Below are 19,802 nucleotides of genomic sequence, written 5' to 3'. Positions count from 1 at the left end.
GCGGTTATGGTGTCAAGTGGAGTGCTTGGAGTCCTCGGGAAGCGCTTGGAGCATCATTCGATGGAGGTACCCCGTCGGGGTGCCAGGAGATTCGTTACAATAAATCTGTACATATTTTGTATCAATATTATTATACCGATCCATAGAATAAAGGTGACATGTTATTTATGCTGCATGGTAAATGGCAAAAAAATATAAAACACAGAAAAGGAAAGGCAGGATTACCTCAAAATAGTTCTGTAGAAGAAAAAAAACTAATTCTACAGAAAACATGTTCTAATTCAGCTACATTGATGTAAATGTAAAAAAAAACGTATGTCTCTTCGTGACATTGAACCATTGAAAAAAAAACAAAGATGCCTGGTCCTTAAGACCCAGACAGGTCTTATCTTAATTATGTTAATATGTATTTATTTTAATATTTAGTAAATTATCATCTTTATCTGTGTACATTGAGGGAGACTGGAGAGAAATGGTAAACCAGACCTGATTGACTGAGGCAGTGAAGCAGTTAGTGTCCTAGTGGACAATAAATAGAACATTTAAAATGCTCTTCCTTACTCTTTTGATTCTTTAGGCAAGAATATTAGTTGTTTCCTGCCTTAACTGTTAAGGATGGACAAAAACAGAAAACATATGGCTGAGAGAATATTAAAGCTCACCCTAGAGATCATCTACCTGCTGACTGGAGAGGTGAGGAAATCATGTCATATGTCATGGCTTGTATCTCTTAATAAAACAAGGACATAACTGGAGAGGTGAAAGAAATGTATACAGTGATATAATTGTCTCTCTCCATGCGCAGGATTACATAGTAGTGCAGAAGGCAACTGAGGATCCTATAACAGTGTCTCCACCTCACTCGCTGATACATGAGAGAAACCGCTATCAGGAGATCCTGGACCTCACCAACAAAATTACTGAGCTGCTAACTAGAGAGGTGAGTGCTGGTGGGAATTCTGGGAGGGAGGGTTCTGGATGATATCGGCGTGTAGAATCAAGTGAAAGCATACGTGTGTTAGCATCCGGCCTAAAAGTTTATCAAAAGCTTGTCTGGCAGAAAATAAAGTCCAACAACAGCAATGTTTTCTTCAGAAAAAAACTAAGAATATAAGCTTTTTTGCTTAGACAAGTTTCGTTGTAAAGAAATGATAAAATAACCTTTATTAAATATTATTAAAATACAAGGAGGGACAACACAAATTCTACCTAATTAATGGACGACTATCCACAAATGAGAGACCAGTTCAGAAATGAGTCTGATACACTGAAAAGCTGTGTCGCTGAAAATCAGTGTGAATGGCCGCTCACATGTGGAACAATGAGTCAACCATATACACCACTTAGGACTATGACCATACCCTAGGCATTGACAAGTGGTGGTTATTGCACCTCTAATAAACCAGTTCGGCTAAAAAAGGCTCAACACCACTAGCTAGATGTGGTCACAATATTACCTGCTGGTGCAAGCGGCTGATGTGCTGACATATGGGCTGCAATTCTGGCTATTGGTGCCCTACCAAAAGAGACTCTCTGCCCTATGCCCTAGAGGAGGTTGATAAACATCTGCTCACATTGTATGCATCCACATTACAGTGACGGGATGCACCCAGTATCTTTGATGTGGGCACGAATCAATCTCCCATTAAGTGTCTGGCATATTGGCCCCAACCCTGCTCTATGCGTTTCACCCTAAGTCGGGATCCTCAGGAGCATTTAAATATCTGGGCTGCAGACATACAAACAAGAACTCCAACCGCCTCGTGTTCTGAGGTCGGCGGCAGCTGCGCTAGAATGGCCGCACGCGGCTGCTGAGATGCTCAAGTTATGAGGAGGAGGCCCCTCCCCTAGATTGGATCAGGCCTCTGGGTCGGCCAATGGCGTGGGGGGGGGGGGCACGGCTAGCTAACCGCAGCTCAACCCCGCCCACACTGCCCGCCCACTGAACGGAGCGATACCAGCCGGAGTGTCAAAACACTCCAAAGATAACCGGGGACCAAACGGCGGTATTTCATATTGTGGCAGCACGGCAAAGATGGTAATCGAGGCAAGTTAAGTAAACAAAAAAAGAGGAAATTCTTAATGTCTATGCACTGAAGTTATGAGTAGCAGATTTTCTACTGTAACTACAGTCATATTAGGACAGCGATGCGGGAAAAATTATGAGGATATATCCATACAGACAAATGAGTTTAGGAGGATTACTAGGGCATATGTAAATCCATAGGGAAGTTGAGAAACCTTGGATCCATTTTAGATATAAGGGATATCACTAATGGTGATGGTGATGCGTGACAAGAGGGGATAAGCATGCTGCTTCAATGATTTACAAAAAGCACACATGAGATGTGCTCATTCAGACCCCGCGGTTGGACTGTTCGCAGTCTGAATATCCATTGTGCCTCCTTCTGTAATAATTTTGTGTCAAAAGCCCCCCTCTTGGCAACCTTCTAACAACTTCAATCCCTTGGAATTTGATCGCGTTCTTGTCATCCTTATGTAGGGAGGCTAAATGTCACCAAGGTGCTCTCCAATTCTTCTCCGGAATCCGCGAAAAGTCTTTCCTACATATTGTTTGCCACATTTGCATGTGGCCAAGTACACCAGCCCCTTTGTTCTACAGTTCACAAAAGATCTAATATCAAAGGTTCTGCACGTAACAGTACTAGTAAATTCATTGCCGAATAACATGGCACTGCACGCCACTCATCCCCCGCATCGAAATGTACCTTTAAGATTGGTACTGAGCCAGGTAGTATTCATAGGAGCTTGTAAAAAACTGTGTACTAGGCGATCCTTTAGATTACGCCCACGTGATCGCTGGTCTGTCTTCAATGAGATGTCCCACATCCGGGTCAGATTTAAGTATTCCCCAGAATTGTGTGAGGATATCTCTAACCTCCTCATGTGCCTCATCATATGTAGCAATGATGGGCATCTTATCATTCTCCATTGATGTCACTTTGGGAACCAGTAATGTGTTCAGCAATGTGTTCTGATCCACGGCTAGGGAATGTTGGTATGCCCCATCTAGGACATTTGTGGATATCCTCTGCGCCTAAATCACTCACTCTGGAACAGTTACGGCGCAGTCTCAAGTATTGACCCTTGGGAATGCCTTTTTTCAGGGACGTAGGGTGTTTTTTTCTGTCCCTCAACCCGTATGTTGGTGATGGTGGTCTCCCTAAAAAAAACAAACACGTTGTCTTTGTCTCCTACCCCTGTCCCCTCTATTTCTTGGCCTCCCCTAGATGATTGAAAGATAGGGTATTGGGAGGAGGGTTCTGTTTCAATCTCAAGGGTCTTTGCTGTTCTGGCCCCAAGATACGTCCCTCCCTAAAGTCTGAGAAATTGGGAGTGCTTGTGTGCCGTAAAGCTCTCAATCGTCTGCTGCAAGATCGATTCATTGCGTGCAAAATCAGAGAATTTTTTAGTTCCAGTAATTTGTTCATGAAGCACTTGGGAATTTTTGTTGTATAACACCCTCTCCTGCTCCAGTTAATTTAGTTCTATTATCTCCATTTTTAGGGGGATGGCAGGTTTTTTGGCAGCAGGCATTTGCAGTGATAATTGGAATGATGAGGCAAAGTTAGTATTCTCTGAGGCAGAATTACCACCTGAAACCCGCACTTTAAGTATTACGGGGGCCTTCAAACAACTCACCAACACATATAAAGATCATGTGAGAGGCTGGTGGGAAATACAAACACTGGAGATCTACATTAAAAATAAAATTGTTCCACGGGGTTTACGTATTCCCTTTTTACCATCGGTCAGAGTTCAAAGACTGGAGTTCCTCAAAAAGTGGGATAGAGAGTCCGTTCATAGCTCACTCAGATTGATGGGATTACTCCTGGAGCAGGAGAGGAGTGCTCCATGAACAAATTACTGGAACTAAAAAATTATCTGATAACTCAGATTTTGCATGCAAGGAATTGATCTTGCAGCAGACGATTGAGCGCTTTACAGCTCAATTGAAGGCACGCAAGCACTCCTAATTTCTGAGGGATACCTCAGACTTTAGGGAGGGACATGTCTTGGAGTTTGGGGCCAGAACAGTCAAGACCCTTAAGATTGAAACGGAATCCTCTTCTTCGGAGGGGGAGACCGGATTTGAAGGAGCATCACACGCCTCCTCCCAATACCCTATCTTTCAATCATCTAGGGGGAGGCCAAGAAATAGAGGGGGCAGGGGTAGGAGACAAATACAACTTTTTTTTTTTTTTAAGGACACCACCAACACCAACATACGGGTTGAGGGACAGAAATAAACAATGATGCACTAAGGGGTATGGAGCAAAAGAAATACACAGCACATACACCCACTAACTCTGATGCGTTACAAATTATTAATCTGTCAGATAGAACCCTCTCAGAGACAGAAACACAATTGTTGGGGAAAGGTCTCTCATTTGTTCCTACACGTGCCTTTGACTCCTTTGAATGGGCTGAGGACTTGACCCTTTTCATACGTAAGCTCAAATGGAGGAAATTTTTCAATACGCATTATAAACAGAAATGCTTAGAGCTGGGAATTGATATGCAGTAGTTATTAGATGCGCGCAGAATTTGGTTTCCTGCTCCCTAAATATCCCCAAACTCTCTGCTTTTATGGTCTCCCGAAGGTCCAAAAGGGCCTATCTCCATTAAAAGGCAGACCCATCGTCTCTAGTATGGGCAGCCTCACCCATGGTATGAGTACGCATGTTGACAAGATACTACGACCATTTGTATTGGCCCTCCCGTCGTACGTGCGCGACTCAATGAAGGTCATAAAAAGACTTGAGGGGGTCCAGACGGATAACGGAACTATGTTGGCCAGTTTGGATGTGGAGGCGCTGTACAGCTCCATACCCCATGATAAGGGTTGTGGAGTGGTGACATCCTTTTTGCACCAACGTGGTACGCATCTCTGGCGACACAATGAGTTCATTCTGGATCTTTTCCATTTCATCTTGGAAAATAACGTTTTCCTGTTTGATCGTCGCACGTACCACCAGCTCAGGGGGGTGGCGATGGGTAGGCCATGTGAGGGTAACAAGTGGACTGACTGTATTAGCCTGTGGCTACGTTATATAGATGATGTCCTCATTCTTTGGTCAGAGAGTAAGGCTGACTTTGACAAGTTTGTAGAGGACCTAAATAAAAACGATTTGGGAATGTTCTTTACATCAGAGATCCATGAACACCAGATTACATTCTTGGGCCTTACCATCTATAAGGACAAAGAGGGTAATGTGGGGACTCGGCTGTTCCGCAAAGAAACAGCTACCAATAGTCTCCTGCGTTGGGACAGCTGTCACCCTTCGTCCCTGAAAAAAGGTATTCCCAAGGGTCAATACTTGAAACTGCACCGTAACTGTTCCAGAGTGAGTGACTACCGTGTTGCATCAAAAGATCTGCAACATAGGTTTAGGCGCAGAGGATATCCACAAAATGTCCTAGCTGGGGCATACCAACATTCCCTAGCCGTGGATCGGAACACATTGCTGGTTCCCAAAGTGACATCAATGGAGAATGATAAGATGTGCATCATTGCTACATATGATGAGGCACATGAGGAGGTTAGAGATATCTTCACACAATTCTGGGGAATACTTAAATCTGACCCGGATGTGGGACATCTCATTGAAGACAGACCAGCGATCACGTATCGCCGTGGGCGTAATCTAAAGGATCGCCTAGTACACAGTTTTTTACAAGCTCCTATGAATACTACCTGGCTCAGTACCGATCTTAAAGGTACATGTTATTTGGCAATGAATTTACTAGTACCGTTACGCGCAGAACCTTTGATATTAGATGTTTTGTGAACTGTAGAACAAAGGAGCTGGTCTACTTGGCCACATGCAAATGTGGCAAACAATATTTAGGAAAGACTTTTTGCGAATTACGGAGAATAATTGGAGAGCACCTTCGTGACATCCGTAAGGATGCGGATACGGCAATTGCGTGACATGTAGCCTCCCTACATAAGGATGACAAGTACGCAATCAAATTCCAAGGGATTGAAGTTGTTAGAAGGTCGCCAAGAGGGGGGGGATTTTGACAGAAAATTATTACAGAAGTAGGCACAATGGATATTCAGACTGCGAACAGTCCAACCGCGGGGTCTGAATGAGCACATCTCATATGTGTGCTTTTTGTAAACCATTGGAGCAGCATGCTTATCCCCTCTTGTCACGCATCACCATCACCATTAGTGATATCCCTTATATCTAAAATGGATCCGAGGTTTCTCAACTTCCCTATGGATTTACATATGCCCTAGTTATCCTCCTAAACTCATTTGTCTGTATGGATATATCCTCATAATTTTGCCGCATCGCTGTCCTAATATGACTGTATCATATGCCAAGGACGAATCTAAATTTCCCTCCAGGAGAGGGAAACAGAGAGGAAAAAGAGCGCACAATAGGGTAGTATGTTCAACCAGATAATATTATCAAGTGAGGAATATCCAAACTCACCTTATAGAGTTGTGCTCCAGCAGGCACAACTCTACTGTAAACTTAATAGAAATAGGACCTTTATACCAGGACTGCAGCCGCAGGTTGTATAATCTCTTTTTTTTTTTAATAGTGTTTATTTAACATTTTGCATAAAAAAATACAACACTCCCATGGGGAGAACAAGGAAGAGAACAAACTTCCATGATACAACACTCACATCAGCAAGTCCGTTATTCACGTATATCTTGACCATAAAAGACATATAAATGGCTATAGTACAAAGTGTCACTGTTGTCTCTAAGCGGCTTCTAGAACTTGCTCCACCCATACACTCACACATACATACAGTGGGTGATGCATTTGCCACCGTTAATGACTCAAGTCGTGCCTTCAGCTTGGACCCAAAGGCCCCAAATATCATCAAATCGGTCAGACAATCCCCTCGCCTCATATGTCAATTTATACATTTGCAGGTCGTTATTTATAAGGAGTACCCATTGGGCCACTGTAGGACACTTGGGCGGTTTCCAGTTCAAAAGTATATTTTTCCTCCCATAAAACATCAACAGTCTTAACAGTATTCTATTGTATTTAGAAGGGGTGACTTCAGAAACTAACCCTAGTAGGCATATTACAGGATTACAAATCCCTGGGAGCCCTAACCTAACATTGATAAAATTACAAATTCCCTTCCAGTATGTCTTTATCACCAGGCATAACCACACCATATGGAAGAAAGAGCCCCTCGCCTCTCCACATCTATCACAACCCGGACTCGGTAATTGTCGCATCTGATAGAGACGCAGTGGGGTCAAGTACACTCTGTGCATCCACTTCACTTGGATGAGCTGATCTCTCGCACTTATAACCGACGACCGGTTGTATAATCTCTTGGATAGGATGTCCAGTCCCCCAAAATAAATTTGTGGTAAAAGAAAAAGGTTCTGCGTCGGCGCGAAATCACTGGTAAAGACGGTCTTAATAAATGGATTCTTCTTGTTTAATAGAAACAACGCGTTTTGGGGATCAGGATCTCCCCTTCATCAGGTTTCACAATAATATAACAAATAATGCAAATAGATAGATATTTATAGACAAATTGTGTAAAAAGAAAACGCCAAAAGGATGCACCTGGGTGATGCCCTCTATGGGAGGAGCCATCACCAGGTGTCATCCAGAATGCAAACTTAATTTCATAAAAGCCTAACTAAGATAGCAATATATAACCATTCACATGGTTTATACATAGGATCGCTACTTCATTTGAATAAAATGTAACATTATACATAGGATCGTTTCATGTTCAATGTAACTCCCGGTCATGTGATCGCAAGTACAAGTGTCACATGACACGGGAACCCGGAAGTGTTTTCTGTTGAGCACCGTTCTCTTCAGGCCAGGCAGGGAGAGAGAAGGCGGAAGTAGCGATACTTTGATCGCTGTTGGGGCGCATGCTCAGATTAGTGTTCTGAGCCAACGGCTGCAATAGATGACGTAAGGTGAATGACAGTGAGGGACTACTAGGAAGAAGCATCTACAATCGTATATCCACACGATTATGGAATAAACCATCTACGCAAAAGAAATTTGAAAACCCCGCCTGGAACTACAGATCACCTGACCGCCCAGCAAACCACGTGGGACGCCACACAGGTCCTGGAAGGTCAGAGCGGTAATACTAAGCGGCACCTCTACAACGAATACCCAGGAGCGTGGGGAACTTCACATACAGATTCTATCCACAGGTCCTTGCAGCTCACAACAGAGCACTCCACTTGAAAATCTTGGCGTACAAGCGGACCAACTACAGGAGTGGTAAAGTACCCTCTATAATGTGGATATATTAATAACTCTCCAATAACTGTGGGATTTATTACCATAACTGTCTCTGGACTATAGCGCTTGGAGCTATCTGATAAGAGTTACGGCCAAAACAGCCTCTTCAAGTGTTCCAGTGCCATTGAAAAATAGCCCCTCTCAGGGATTTTAGCGCTATTGAATTTCAGGTTTTTAGTGCTAATGATTTTTTGGTGCGGTATTTTTATATCTTTTAATTGCATTTTATGAGATGTTTTATATGTAATATTGTAGCGTGTTAATTTTTAAGCCTATAAAATTTATGTGGATACTTACCTATCGTGTGTTTGCCTAAATATTGAGTGACCCCCTATCCAAACTTTACACTTATTTCTATATACCAGCATTTGGGAGTGCTGAGGGGTAGTGCACCATTCCAGAAGTGGTACAGTGAGAGAGCCACCATTTCTTTTCCAAGATGACGTAAGGTGTCACGTGATCGCTGTTATGCGGTCACGTGACCCGTTGTCAAGGCAGCACAGAAGCTAATAGTTCCTTGGGATCAGTACAGTTTTCATAAGTGAAGCTTATTTCAAACGATCCTTAATGGATACAAATATGTATAAAAAAATATGTTTAACCAACAATATTACAAATCATAAAATGTCTATGGGACCCAAATAAAATATATAAAATTATGCTAAGAAGTACATAAATGAATTTATATCTATATATATAAAATCTCAAATATAATATAAAATATATAGCATGCTCTGCGAACTGTCCGTATGAGGTGAACATGTAACGTCTTGTTCCAACACGTGTTTTTCTACTTGTTCCCATCCTTTTATATATGTGTGGGCTCCTACTTTGTCAGAGGAGATGTAGGATGAGAGATATAAAATTATAGATGGGATAAACGAGGGGGGGAGGGGGGGTAGGTGGATGGGGGGAAAGAAGGTGAAAACAGAAGATGGTTGGGTACACAGCTAGTGGGAGAATAGGGCCTTCCTTGATTTCGTTTTTATTTATATTTATATACTTATATTATCATCTTTCCACCTTACAAATTGATTTCAAAGGCCTCATTAAGCCCATATGGATTAAGGCTGTTGAGTTTAAAGATCCAATACATCTCTCGACGTCTGATATATTGGACGTCTTTTTGGAGATGTATTGGAATAAACTCAATAGGTGTTATAGTAAACTCTACTGCATTGCCTTCATGGTGTTCGGCCGCATGTCTGGACACACTGTGTTTCATATACTTTTTCCTAATGTTTGAACAGTGTTTGTTGAATCGATTACGTAGGGTGTTACAATCCTACAGGCTCACCTGAGTCAGAGGATAGCTGGCTGGAGGTGGAGCCCAGTGGCAAGGACCGCAGGCAGGTTGTAGTTGCAGCGTAGTCAGACAGAGGCGTAATCGGTTAGCAGGCGGTGGGTCAGGGCAGGCGGCAGTGAGCGTGGTCAGACAATCCGGATCGGGAACGGTGGAAGCAGGTCAGTTGGTAGGGACAAGCAGAAGAGTAGTCGGGGACAATTCCAAGGTCGGCAGCAGTCAAGTTGGTAGCAGTAGCAGCAGAGGAACAGCAGTAGATGCAGCAGGATCAAGTCCAGAAGAACAATAACCAGCAGGGATCTGGTGCAAGAGGCTGGGCTTATAAAGAGGAAGTAGCAGGTGCAAGGAATCACAGAGATTAACAAGGCAAGGCTGGAACAAGGTAGATCAAAGAGTTCAGTAGAAGGAAATGTCCAGAAGGGTTGGTAGTCTAGTGGCTAGAGCTACTGCCTGGGACATGGCTGGTCACTGGTTCGAATCCCGACATAGGGTCTGTATGGTGCGACCTACATATTGTAGGTGACATGGGCACTCATTAAGTTTGCATTCTGGATGACACCTGGTGATGGCGTCACCCAGGTGCATCCTTTTGGCGTTTTTTTTTTTTACACAATTTGTCTATAAATATCTATCTATTTGCATTATTTGTTATATTATTGTGAAACCTGATGAAGGGGAGATCCTGATCCCCGAAACGCGTTGTTTCTATTAAACAAGAAGAATCCATCCATTAAGACCGTCTTTACCAGTGATTTCGCGCCAACGCAGAACCTTTTTCTAATATGACTGTAGTGACAGTAGCAAATCTGCTGTCGTGACTTCAGTGCATAGACAGTAAGAATTTCCTCTTTTTTTGTTTACTTAACTTGCCTCGATTACCATCTTTGCCGTGCTGCCACAATATGAAATACCGCCGTTTGGTCCCCGGTTATCTTTGGAGTGTTTTGACACTCTGGCTGGTATCGCTCCGTTCAGTGGGCAGACAGTGTGGGCGGGGCTGAGCTGCAGTTAGCCCCCCTTTCACGCCATTGGCCGACCCGGGGGCTTGATCCAATCTAGGGGAGGGGCCTGAGCCCTGAGCATCTCAGCGGCCGCGTACGGCCATACTAGCGCAGCTGCCGCCGACCTCAGAACACGAAACGAGTGGCGTTCTTGATTGTATGTCTGCAGCCCAGATATTTAAATGCTCCTGAGGATCCAGACTTAGGGTGAAACGCGTAGAACAGGGTTGGGGGCCAATATGCCAGACACTTAATGGGAGATTGATTCGTTCCCACATCAAAGATACTGGGTGCATCCCGTCACTGTAATGTGGATGCATATTAGGATGTGAGCAGATGTTTATTATCCTCCTCTAGGACATAGGGCAGAGAGTCTCTTTTGGTAGGGCACCAATAGCCAGAATTGCAGCCCACATGTCAGCGCATCAAGCCGCTTGCACCAGCAGGTAATATTGTGACCACATCTAGCTAGTAGTATTGAGCCTTTTTTAGCCGGACTGGTTTATTAGAGTATATATAACCTACATAGAGAAATGCCAGACCGCTGGTACTAATTAATTCTTTATTACAAAACCACATTATAATTTAACAACATACATGATTAAAAGAATCAGTGCAGGAGATAAAAAAGCAACATCGCTGGAGGAGACATACAGTGGACGGAGTCCCTATCCTTAACCATGATTAATCAAAAAATTGCATGCATGGAATCATACATTGTAGGAAACATGTATGTTGTTAAATTATAATGTGGTTTTGTAATAAAGAATTAATTAGTACCAGCGGTCTGGCATTTCTCTATGTAGGTTTATATATATGTATTTTACTGCCAAAGGCTAGGACATCACTTGAATGAGGACTCATTCTATGGTTGAGGTATATATTTCGGTTGGTGGTTTATTAGAGGTGCAACAACCACCACTTGTCAATGCCTAGGGTATGGGCATAGTCCTAAGTGGTGTATATGGTTGACTCGTTGTTCCACATGTGAGTGGCCAGTCACACTGATTTTCAGTCTCTCATTTGTGGATAGTCGTTCATCAATTAGGTAGAATTTGTGTTGTCCCTCCTTGTATTTTAATAATATTTAATAAAGGTGATTTTATAATTTCTTTACAAAGTTTCACATAGTCCATATGTTTACATAAGCAGCATAGCGCAGGAAGGCTAATCTTGTAAAGGTCATCAGAAGCAGTCTGAGTATGGTAGTAATTTCTTCTCAGCAGAACCTAACTTTTCCAGCTGTCTGAACACACAGCTTTTCCAAGGATCACAGGCAGCTTCCTTTTTAAGCACATTAAGGGCTCATGCACACGACTGTTGGATGTTTTGTGGTCCTCAATACACTGATACCGACAATGTCCATTCTGTATTTTGTGGAACGGAAGGGCCGGCCCCTAACTGTCCTATCCTTGTCTGTAATGCAAAGACAAATAATACATTTAGCAAGTTAACTGTTGCCCAGTGCCAACATCCTTCCAGGTTTTAGACCAGTGAGAGTAGCAGCTTTAAGGCTCATGCCCACAAGCGTACTTGCTCATTTCCCACAAGCACATGGATCCATTGACATTAAAGGGCTTCTGTCACCCCCCAAACACCAATTTTCAGTTTTTGACTTAATATATTTGCTAATGTAAGCAGATTCCATATATCTCGGGCTGTGCAGTAATTTCAGTAAAAAACGTACTTTTTGATATGTAAATTTCTTCACTACCAGCAAGTTGGGCGGACTTGCTGGTAGCCGCCGCATCCTCTGTCTGAAAAAACGCCCCCTCCTCCACTTGATTGACAGGGCCAGTGAGCGCTCTCATCCTCCAGCTGGCCCTGCCTGCAGCTCAAATCCCGCGCCTGCGCCGTACCAGTCTTCATTCGGCGCAGGCTCTCTGAGAGAAGGACGCTCGCTTGGCCGCTCCTTCCTCAGTGCGCCTGCGCTGATGACGTCAGCCCTACACCCGGAAGAGAAGGGGTTACAGAAGCCCTTTAATGTGTTTATTCACCGTGGGTCAGTGGAAAAACAACAGAGATATGCACTACTTTGATTCCTGATGTGGATCAAACATACCCATTGAAGTCAATGGGTTTGTGAAAACTACTGATAGAGGACAGACTGCATGACCGGACATGTCGGCTATCTTTTCTGTCTTTTCTGTGTTATCAACTGGGGCCCCAGACTAGGAACACCACTTTATATGAAATCTATATGCCATAACTGGACAACTTAACCCCTTTCCAACCTCTGCCGTAAGTGTATGGTGGAAGTCGGGTCTTTAGGATAGCGGCTGTTCTACAGAGCAATGGATGCCATAGCTGCCGGGTTACTGATGTTTTAAACAGCACTAATCACAGACATTTCACCCCTCAAAAATGTATTAGCATAGCTCCATCCCGACATGCCCTGATTATTAAAATATAAATGTATTCATCCCGTAAGGTGAAATCCGTAATGAAAAAAAAAAAAAAAACAATATGGCCAATTCGCTGTTTTCTCAGTTCGCAGTTTTTTTTCAGTATTAAAACACAAGTAAAACTATAAGAATGTGGAATCACTGTAATTGTACTGATCCAGAGAATAAAGGTAACAGGTCAGTTTTACTGCATAGAGAACACTGTAAAAAAGTAAACCCATAAAAGTGTGGCGGAATTGCATTTTTTTCCCAATTCCACCCTATTAGGAATTTTTATCCAGCCTCGTATGCAATATTAAATTATACCATTAAAAAAAAAAAGTTATGGCTCCAGGAAGGAAGAGAGTAAAAAAACTAAAATAGAAAATCCCAGGGTCTTTAAGGGGTTAGTAACTACTGTATGACCTTCTGTTTCCCCTATGCCTACCTCTAGCTTGTTTTTGAGAAAAGAATAATTCAGCTTTTGTCCACAATCTTGAGTGTGGAAATCACTGCGGCTCTGGTAACTGACATAAGGAACTGTGGCCAGATCACATCTAGTTATAAAGAGGATTGTAAATTATACAATAGAATACTGTAGAGCCAAAGTTGCAGGTCTAATCCTCCATGACTCCTGGCCCGGTGTCCTATATATCCTATATATCATTCCACACATGAGGCAGCACTCCAAAAGTCACTGGAAAATAGTGACTTTTCACCCTAGCTTAGTGGGGCCTTTGTCAAGTGAAAGTCCCTATTGGGCTAGGCTTCAAAGGCACATGTCTAAGATCCAGTCTAAGCTGAGTGTTGTAAGCATGGCATAACTTTAGGTAGCAAATGAATGGGAGTAAATTCCTCCTTCTAAAGTCCATTCTAAAGTGATGTAAAATCAGTGGAGATATGGATATGACCCCGATAAACATACTTTCGTCCACTGATAGGGTTGAGTCAGGTATCCTAAGAAATTAAAGAAGGTTTGGATTATGCCAAATCCAGTACATGTGGGATCCGGAAAGACAATATTGTTACAAGATTGTGTACCACACTTGCTATAAGAGACTATTTTATTGGGTCTGGCAGGGAAGTCCAAACATGAAATATAACCCTTAGAAGACCGGGCGATTTTTCATTTTTGCGTTTTCGTTTTTCACTGCCTGCCTTTCCAGAGTCATAACTTTTTTTTATTTTTCCATTCAAGTAGCCTTTTGAGGGCTTGTTTTTTGCGGGACAAGTTGTACTTTCTAATGGCACCATTTACGGTTGCATACAATGGTGGGGAAAGTGGGAAATAATTCCAAATGGGTGGAATTGGAAAAAAAGCAGTTCTGCCACAGTTTATTGTTTGTGTTTTTTTTTTTGTTTTTATGCGGCATTCACTATGTGAGAAAATTGACTGTTACCTTCATTCTCTAGGTTAGTAAGATTACAATAATACCACTCTTGTATATATTTTTTTCTTGCGTTTTAATACTGAAAAAAAATTATTCCTTGAAAAAAATATATTTGATTTCATCACCATTTTCTGACCTCTATAACTTTTTTGTAGTTATGCATATGCTATTTGAGGGCTCATTTTTTGCAGGCTGGTCTGTACTTTTCAGTCATACCATTTTGAAGTGTGTGTGACTTTTTGATCACTTGTTATAAAAGATTTGGGGGAGTTGAAGTGACAACAAATGCTGAATTGGCCTTTTTTTCCCATTACGCCATTCGCCATATGGGATTACTATTTTAATAGTACGCCGTTTTTGCATGTGGCGATGTCCATGATGTGTATTTTTTTATTGGTTAAAGAGGTTGGCCACTTTCTGGTTACTGTTGACCAATTTGTTTGTGAGATGATTATACACTGTATAGCACTTACGGTACTAATATAGTCTCTGTTGAAATTCTGCACCATTTTCTATATTTTATAAGATATGCTCCATTGTTTACAAAGTCTTTTGTGCTGTCCACACAGAAATCCTGTCCATAAGATGGCTGCTGATGGAGGGTCATGTGACCAGGCAAATCACCTCCATGTGATGTCTCCTCCATTCAAACACACTGCACCTGCACTAAACTTTCAACAGAAGAAGTGCAGATGTCAGGTGCAGTGTATTAGAATGGAGGAGACATCATATGGAGGTGATTTGCCTGGTCACATGACCCTCCATCAGCGGCCCTTTTTTACGGACAGGACCTACATGGTTTTCCAAAATTGAAAATAAATTGTCTATTGTGCAAAAGTGATAAAACTAAAAAACCTGCAGAAATTTTGTATTGCTGTAATTGTAACAAATCTCATAATAAAGTTATAATTTTACTTACGGTACTTTGCATAGTGAACAAGATAAAAGCAGATGCCACAAAACAATTGCAGAATTGCAGTCCCCACAATAAAAGTATAAAAGTTATTCAATAACATTGTACCCAAAAATAGTGCCATTTAAAAATACAACTCGTTCCAAAGAAAACAAGCTCAATACAACTACATCTGTGGAAAAACTAAAAATGTTATGGCTTTCGGAAAAGAGGTTAAAAATGTAAAAAGTCTTTGAGACCCAGACTATGTGGCCAATCAATCTTCTGTTGGTTTGTTCACATGGTTGTACCATTAAAGGGGTTTTCTGGGCTTTCACTGAAATCCCTCTGTCTTCAAATCTGTGGAAGCAAGATTTCAAAAAAGTCTGCTGTACTCATGTGACTGGATTGGCTGCAGGCTCTTTCACTTTACAATATGCAGCAGAACAGATAAACTCAGAAGCACATCCAAATCAGGACCTAAGAGGAAGAGCCCAAAAACAGTCCAGGTGACCACGTGAGCACATAGATGGAGGAATTGGCATGCTTCCACAGGTTAGAAGAGGGATTTTATAAAAAGCCTGGAAAACACCTTTAACATTCCAGACTAAACTGGCAAATCAAGGAGGTACTATAAAAAATAAAAACTCGAACCAACAAAGTGCCAATTAATCAGACACACTTGTATTTTCAGCAAAAGATTTTAACATGTCAAATAACGTTTCAGACAACTGAAATTCTGTAATCGATCATCGGTTAAAATAGTCAGAATTGACCATATCGGGCAGCATTTATCTTGTGTGAATGGGAAGCTTTAAAGGGATTCTGTCACCTCTTTTTACCCTATCCGCATCTCTATAGGGTAAAAAGAGGTGACAGAATCCCTTTAATGATTTAGGAATGATGGGTAGATACAGTATATGATTAAATTGGAAAGCAATTTGAGGGAAATCTATCTAGAAAATTACTCAAACATTACAGTGTGGCAAATGCCATAAATATCATTAATGCCACATTTAATTCTTTAAGCTTGAATCCATCCCTTTTCATTTTGGAGAGTAGGTAATTTAAAGGGGTTGTCCATCAGTGATGGCCAGTTCGCAGTGTTCGCCGACGAACACATGCGATCTGCCATCTTCACTCCCAAGTCCGGCGATGCAGAGGTAAGTCCTTACCTGTGCCTGCGCCGCGAGCCGCTCTGAAACACATGCGGTCACCGGGAGCAGGCAGTTCCGAAAACAGGCTTCATCGGGCTGTTCTCGGGCTGGTCACATATCATTCCTGATGCACCACCGCTGAGGCTATTAGTTGTCCGACAGCAGTGATGTGCATGTACACAGTATGTCACATTTCCGGAGCTGAAGTGTTTGAGAATGGAGCTCAGCACTGGACCAGGAATTGGAAAAGTGGTGAGTGAGTGTTTTTTTTTTTCTTACACCATCTCCAGCCCTATGGATGTTAGTTTCTAGTCTTGGACAAGTGCCTTTAACTATTTTTAGTGTGCTGCTGGTGAAGTTTAATATTGTTACGCACAGAATGTTATTCAGACCTTTTTGTAAAAGAGAAAAAAGGTTTTGGGGATGGAATATTCTGCACAGATGTACAAAAATAGGGGGGTTGAGGGAGAGGGAAATGAATAAGGTGCCAAGGGATAACCACAAATTGGTGGGAAAATAAAAATAAAAAGAACAGGATTGAGAGGAATGTATATAGGATGGAGAGAAATAGGCAGCTCCCCAAAGACCCCCTAGAAAAAAGGGGGGAAATTCAGTACCAAGTGAAGTTAGAATGAGGTTGCTGGTGAGCCGGGTATCACAGGTGTCCTGATGATACCCAGGGGGCGCCACAAAAACTCCAGTGCTATTAATAAAATTGTGCAGTTATAGTGGAATACACTATTGTTATCTTGATAAAAAGTTGCACTTACTTCACCGGGGAGGAGGGCATAGGATAAAGCTCAAGACACCTATACCTCAACCTCCCCCGCCGAGGTCACTTCAAATGATGTAGTAATAGCTTCCTGGTCCCCAAAAGGATGACACCGGGGCTCCAATGTATATAGGAAGTCTTTTATTCAGCTCGACGTGTTTCGGGAATATAACCATTTTTTTAAGAGCATATGCCCTCCTCCCCGGTGAAGTAAGTGCAACTTTTTATCAAGATAACAATAGTGTATTCCACTATAACTGCACAATTTTATTAATAGCACTGGAGTTTTTGTGGCGCCCCCTGGGTATCATCAGGACACCTGTGATACCCGGCTCACCAGCAACCTCATTCAGACCTTTTGTAATCTCAGTGAAAAAGTTATAATATTGTTACTTATGAAGGATCCATAAAAATTAGATCCTTGGATAGCAACATTTTGGAGTCTTTAGGACAACACAGGTTTTTTTTTTGTTTTTAAATCATTTTGTTCCAAGAGGCATAACATTATTATTGAAGTAACTGTATGTAAAGATGTAAACCCTCTGTATTGTTGTTGCAGGATATATTCTATTCTGTAAGAAAAAAAGATCTTGGTAAACATGCAGTTCAAAACAGAGAACAGAATACCCTCATTGTGTTTATGAATATGCGTGATTTGCAGGAAATTAAAAAAGGTTGAAACAGTTGTCTTCTCACACCAGCAAAGAAAACCGGTGAGAATAGTGGTTGCTCCCAGAAGGCCTAAAAAGAAAATAAAACAGACAATTACGAAGGCAACATACGTCATTATTAATAATTATGTTCAAAGCAAACATTAATATTCTGACCCAGATGTAAAAACATCTGACTTCACTAACAATATCCAATTATTATTACAATATATGCAAGACATATTAATAGTAGTGTGGAAGACACAACCAAACTATGGGCTGTCATCATAACTAGGTATGTGCTATGTGTACTACAGAAACCAGGGTTGTTCAAAAATTCCATGGTTGACCTTTTTCTCCACTGAGTCTGTATCTTTGTGTCAGATTCCATTAAGGTGCCAGGATATCACTGTTTATTTCTCCATGGAGGAATGGGAGTATTTAGAAGGACACAAGGATCAGTATGAGGACATTATAATGGAGACTACCCAGAGTCTCATATATTCAGGTAAGAAGAGACCTTTCTTGTTCTCAGCTGCACATTTATGAACTCAAAGAACAGCTTCAGAGGAGTTGGCATTAAAATGATAAAACTGCAGCATAGAAACACAAGACTTTTTTATGCTGCTTTTTGTAAAGAAAATGGTCATTTAAAAAAAATATCAAAAATTGGCAAAATTCGGTGGTGGTAATTAACAGCAAGTATAAAAGACCTGAACAATGTTCGTGGACATAGAATCTGTACCCATATCCAGCCTTTCTTTTAGCTGAAAAAACTATGAGAACAAGTTTGTGGAATCACCAAGAAATGTCTATAGCACAGTGGTCAGATATATACGATTATCCACATGTAGAATACACTGTCCTCCACAGAACAAAAACAGGGTAAAACCTGTATATTCTGGAATAAGCCACAGGGTCTTTTTTGAAGAGACATCCACTTGAGTAAGGCTACTTTCACACTTGCGTTTTAGTTTTCCGGTATTGAGATCCGTCATACCGGAAAAAAATGCTTCAGTTTTGTCCCCATTCATTGTCAATGGGGACAAAACTGAACGGAATGCTCCAAAATGCACTCCGTTCCGTTTAGTTGCGTTCCCATACTGGAGAGCAAACCGCAACATGTTCTAGTTTGTTTTCCGTCCTGGGATGTGGGCATGACCCCCAATGCAATTCAATGGGGACAGATCCGTTTTTTCTGCCACAATCTGCCACAATAGAAAACGGATCCGTCCTCCATTGACTTTCAATGGAGTTCATGACGTATCCGTTTTGGCAATGTTAAAGATAATACAACCGGATCCGTTCATAACGGATGCAGATGGTTGTATTATCAGTAACGGAAGCGTTTTTGCTGAACCCTGACGGATCCAGAAACTCTAGTGTGAAAGTAGCCTAATTCAAGTTTATGTGGCAATTAGGCTACCCCGTCTAAGACCATCGCGTGTGGATGGCTAGACCGCTGTTAGAACCTTTCATAGGCTTTCTTTTTTTTAAAGCAAACATTAATGCAATTTTAGATGCATCTTCCACAACAACTAGGGATTCTCTGAAATGTGAATGGCTCATTGTATTGAATAATTATATGTGCGTTTCCTACAGATGACTCCACCAAAGAAACACCAGTGAGATGTTCGGGTTGTTTATATTCTAATGATTTTGCAGATAGATTCCCTCAGGTAGATATAATTAAAGAATTGTGTATATGGTAATGTTCCATCTCCAGTCGTTCAATATGTAATGCCTCATGATATGCCATAAATGTCTGATATTAGGTCCCTTGTGTGTGTGTGTGTGTGTGTGTGGTATCCCATCCTTTCATGGAGAGGCAGTAACTGGTCACCCCATTTAGTATTGTACCTTACAATAGAATAGATAGAACCACCCTCTTTATATGTGCACACCTCATTTGGAAGGGTTCATCCAGCGTATTTTGTGTATAAGAAGTTAATAGAGAAGTCTCA

The 19,802-nt window shown here is 41.7% G+C and overlaps 1 protein-coding gene across 1 annotated transcript; it reads left to right on the top strand.

Annotated features, from left to right (window-relative positions):
- Nucleotides 1-575: 575 nt before the first annotated feature.
- Nucleotides 576-19,550, top strand: LOC121005611 (gastrula zinc finger protein XlCGF66.1-like). The gene is made up of 4 exons (XM_040438387.1): nt 576-693; nt 806-940; nt 18,223-18,346; nt 19,441-19,550. Exons 1-4 carry the CDS (start codon nt 616-618, stop codon nt 19,548-19,550), a joined length of 447 nt encoding a protein of 148 aa, XP_040294321.1. The 5' UTR covers nt 576-615.
- The last annotated feature ends 252 nt before the right edge of the window (nt 19,551-19,802 follow it).

This window comes from Bufo bufo, chromosome 6 (genome assembly GCF_905171765.1).
Source record: "Bufo bufo chromosome 6, aBufBuf1.1, whole genome shotgun sequence".
Lineage (NCBI taxonomy): Eukaryota > Metazoa > Chordata > Amphibia > Anura > Bufonidae > Bufo > Bufo bufo.
This window is presented reverse-complemented; position numbering and strand designations above follow the sequence as displayed.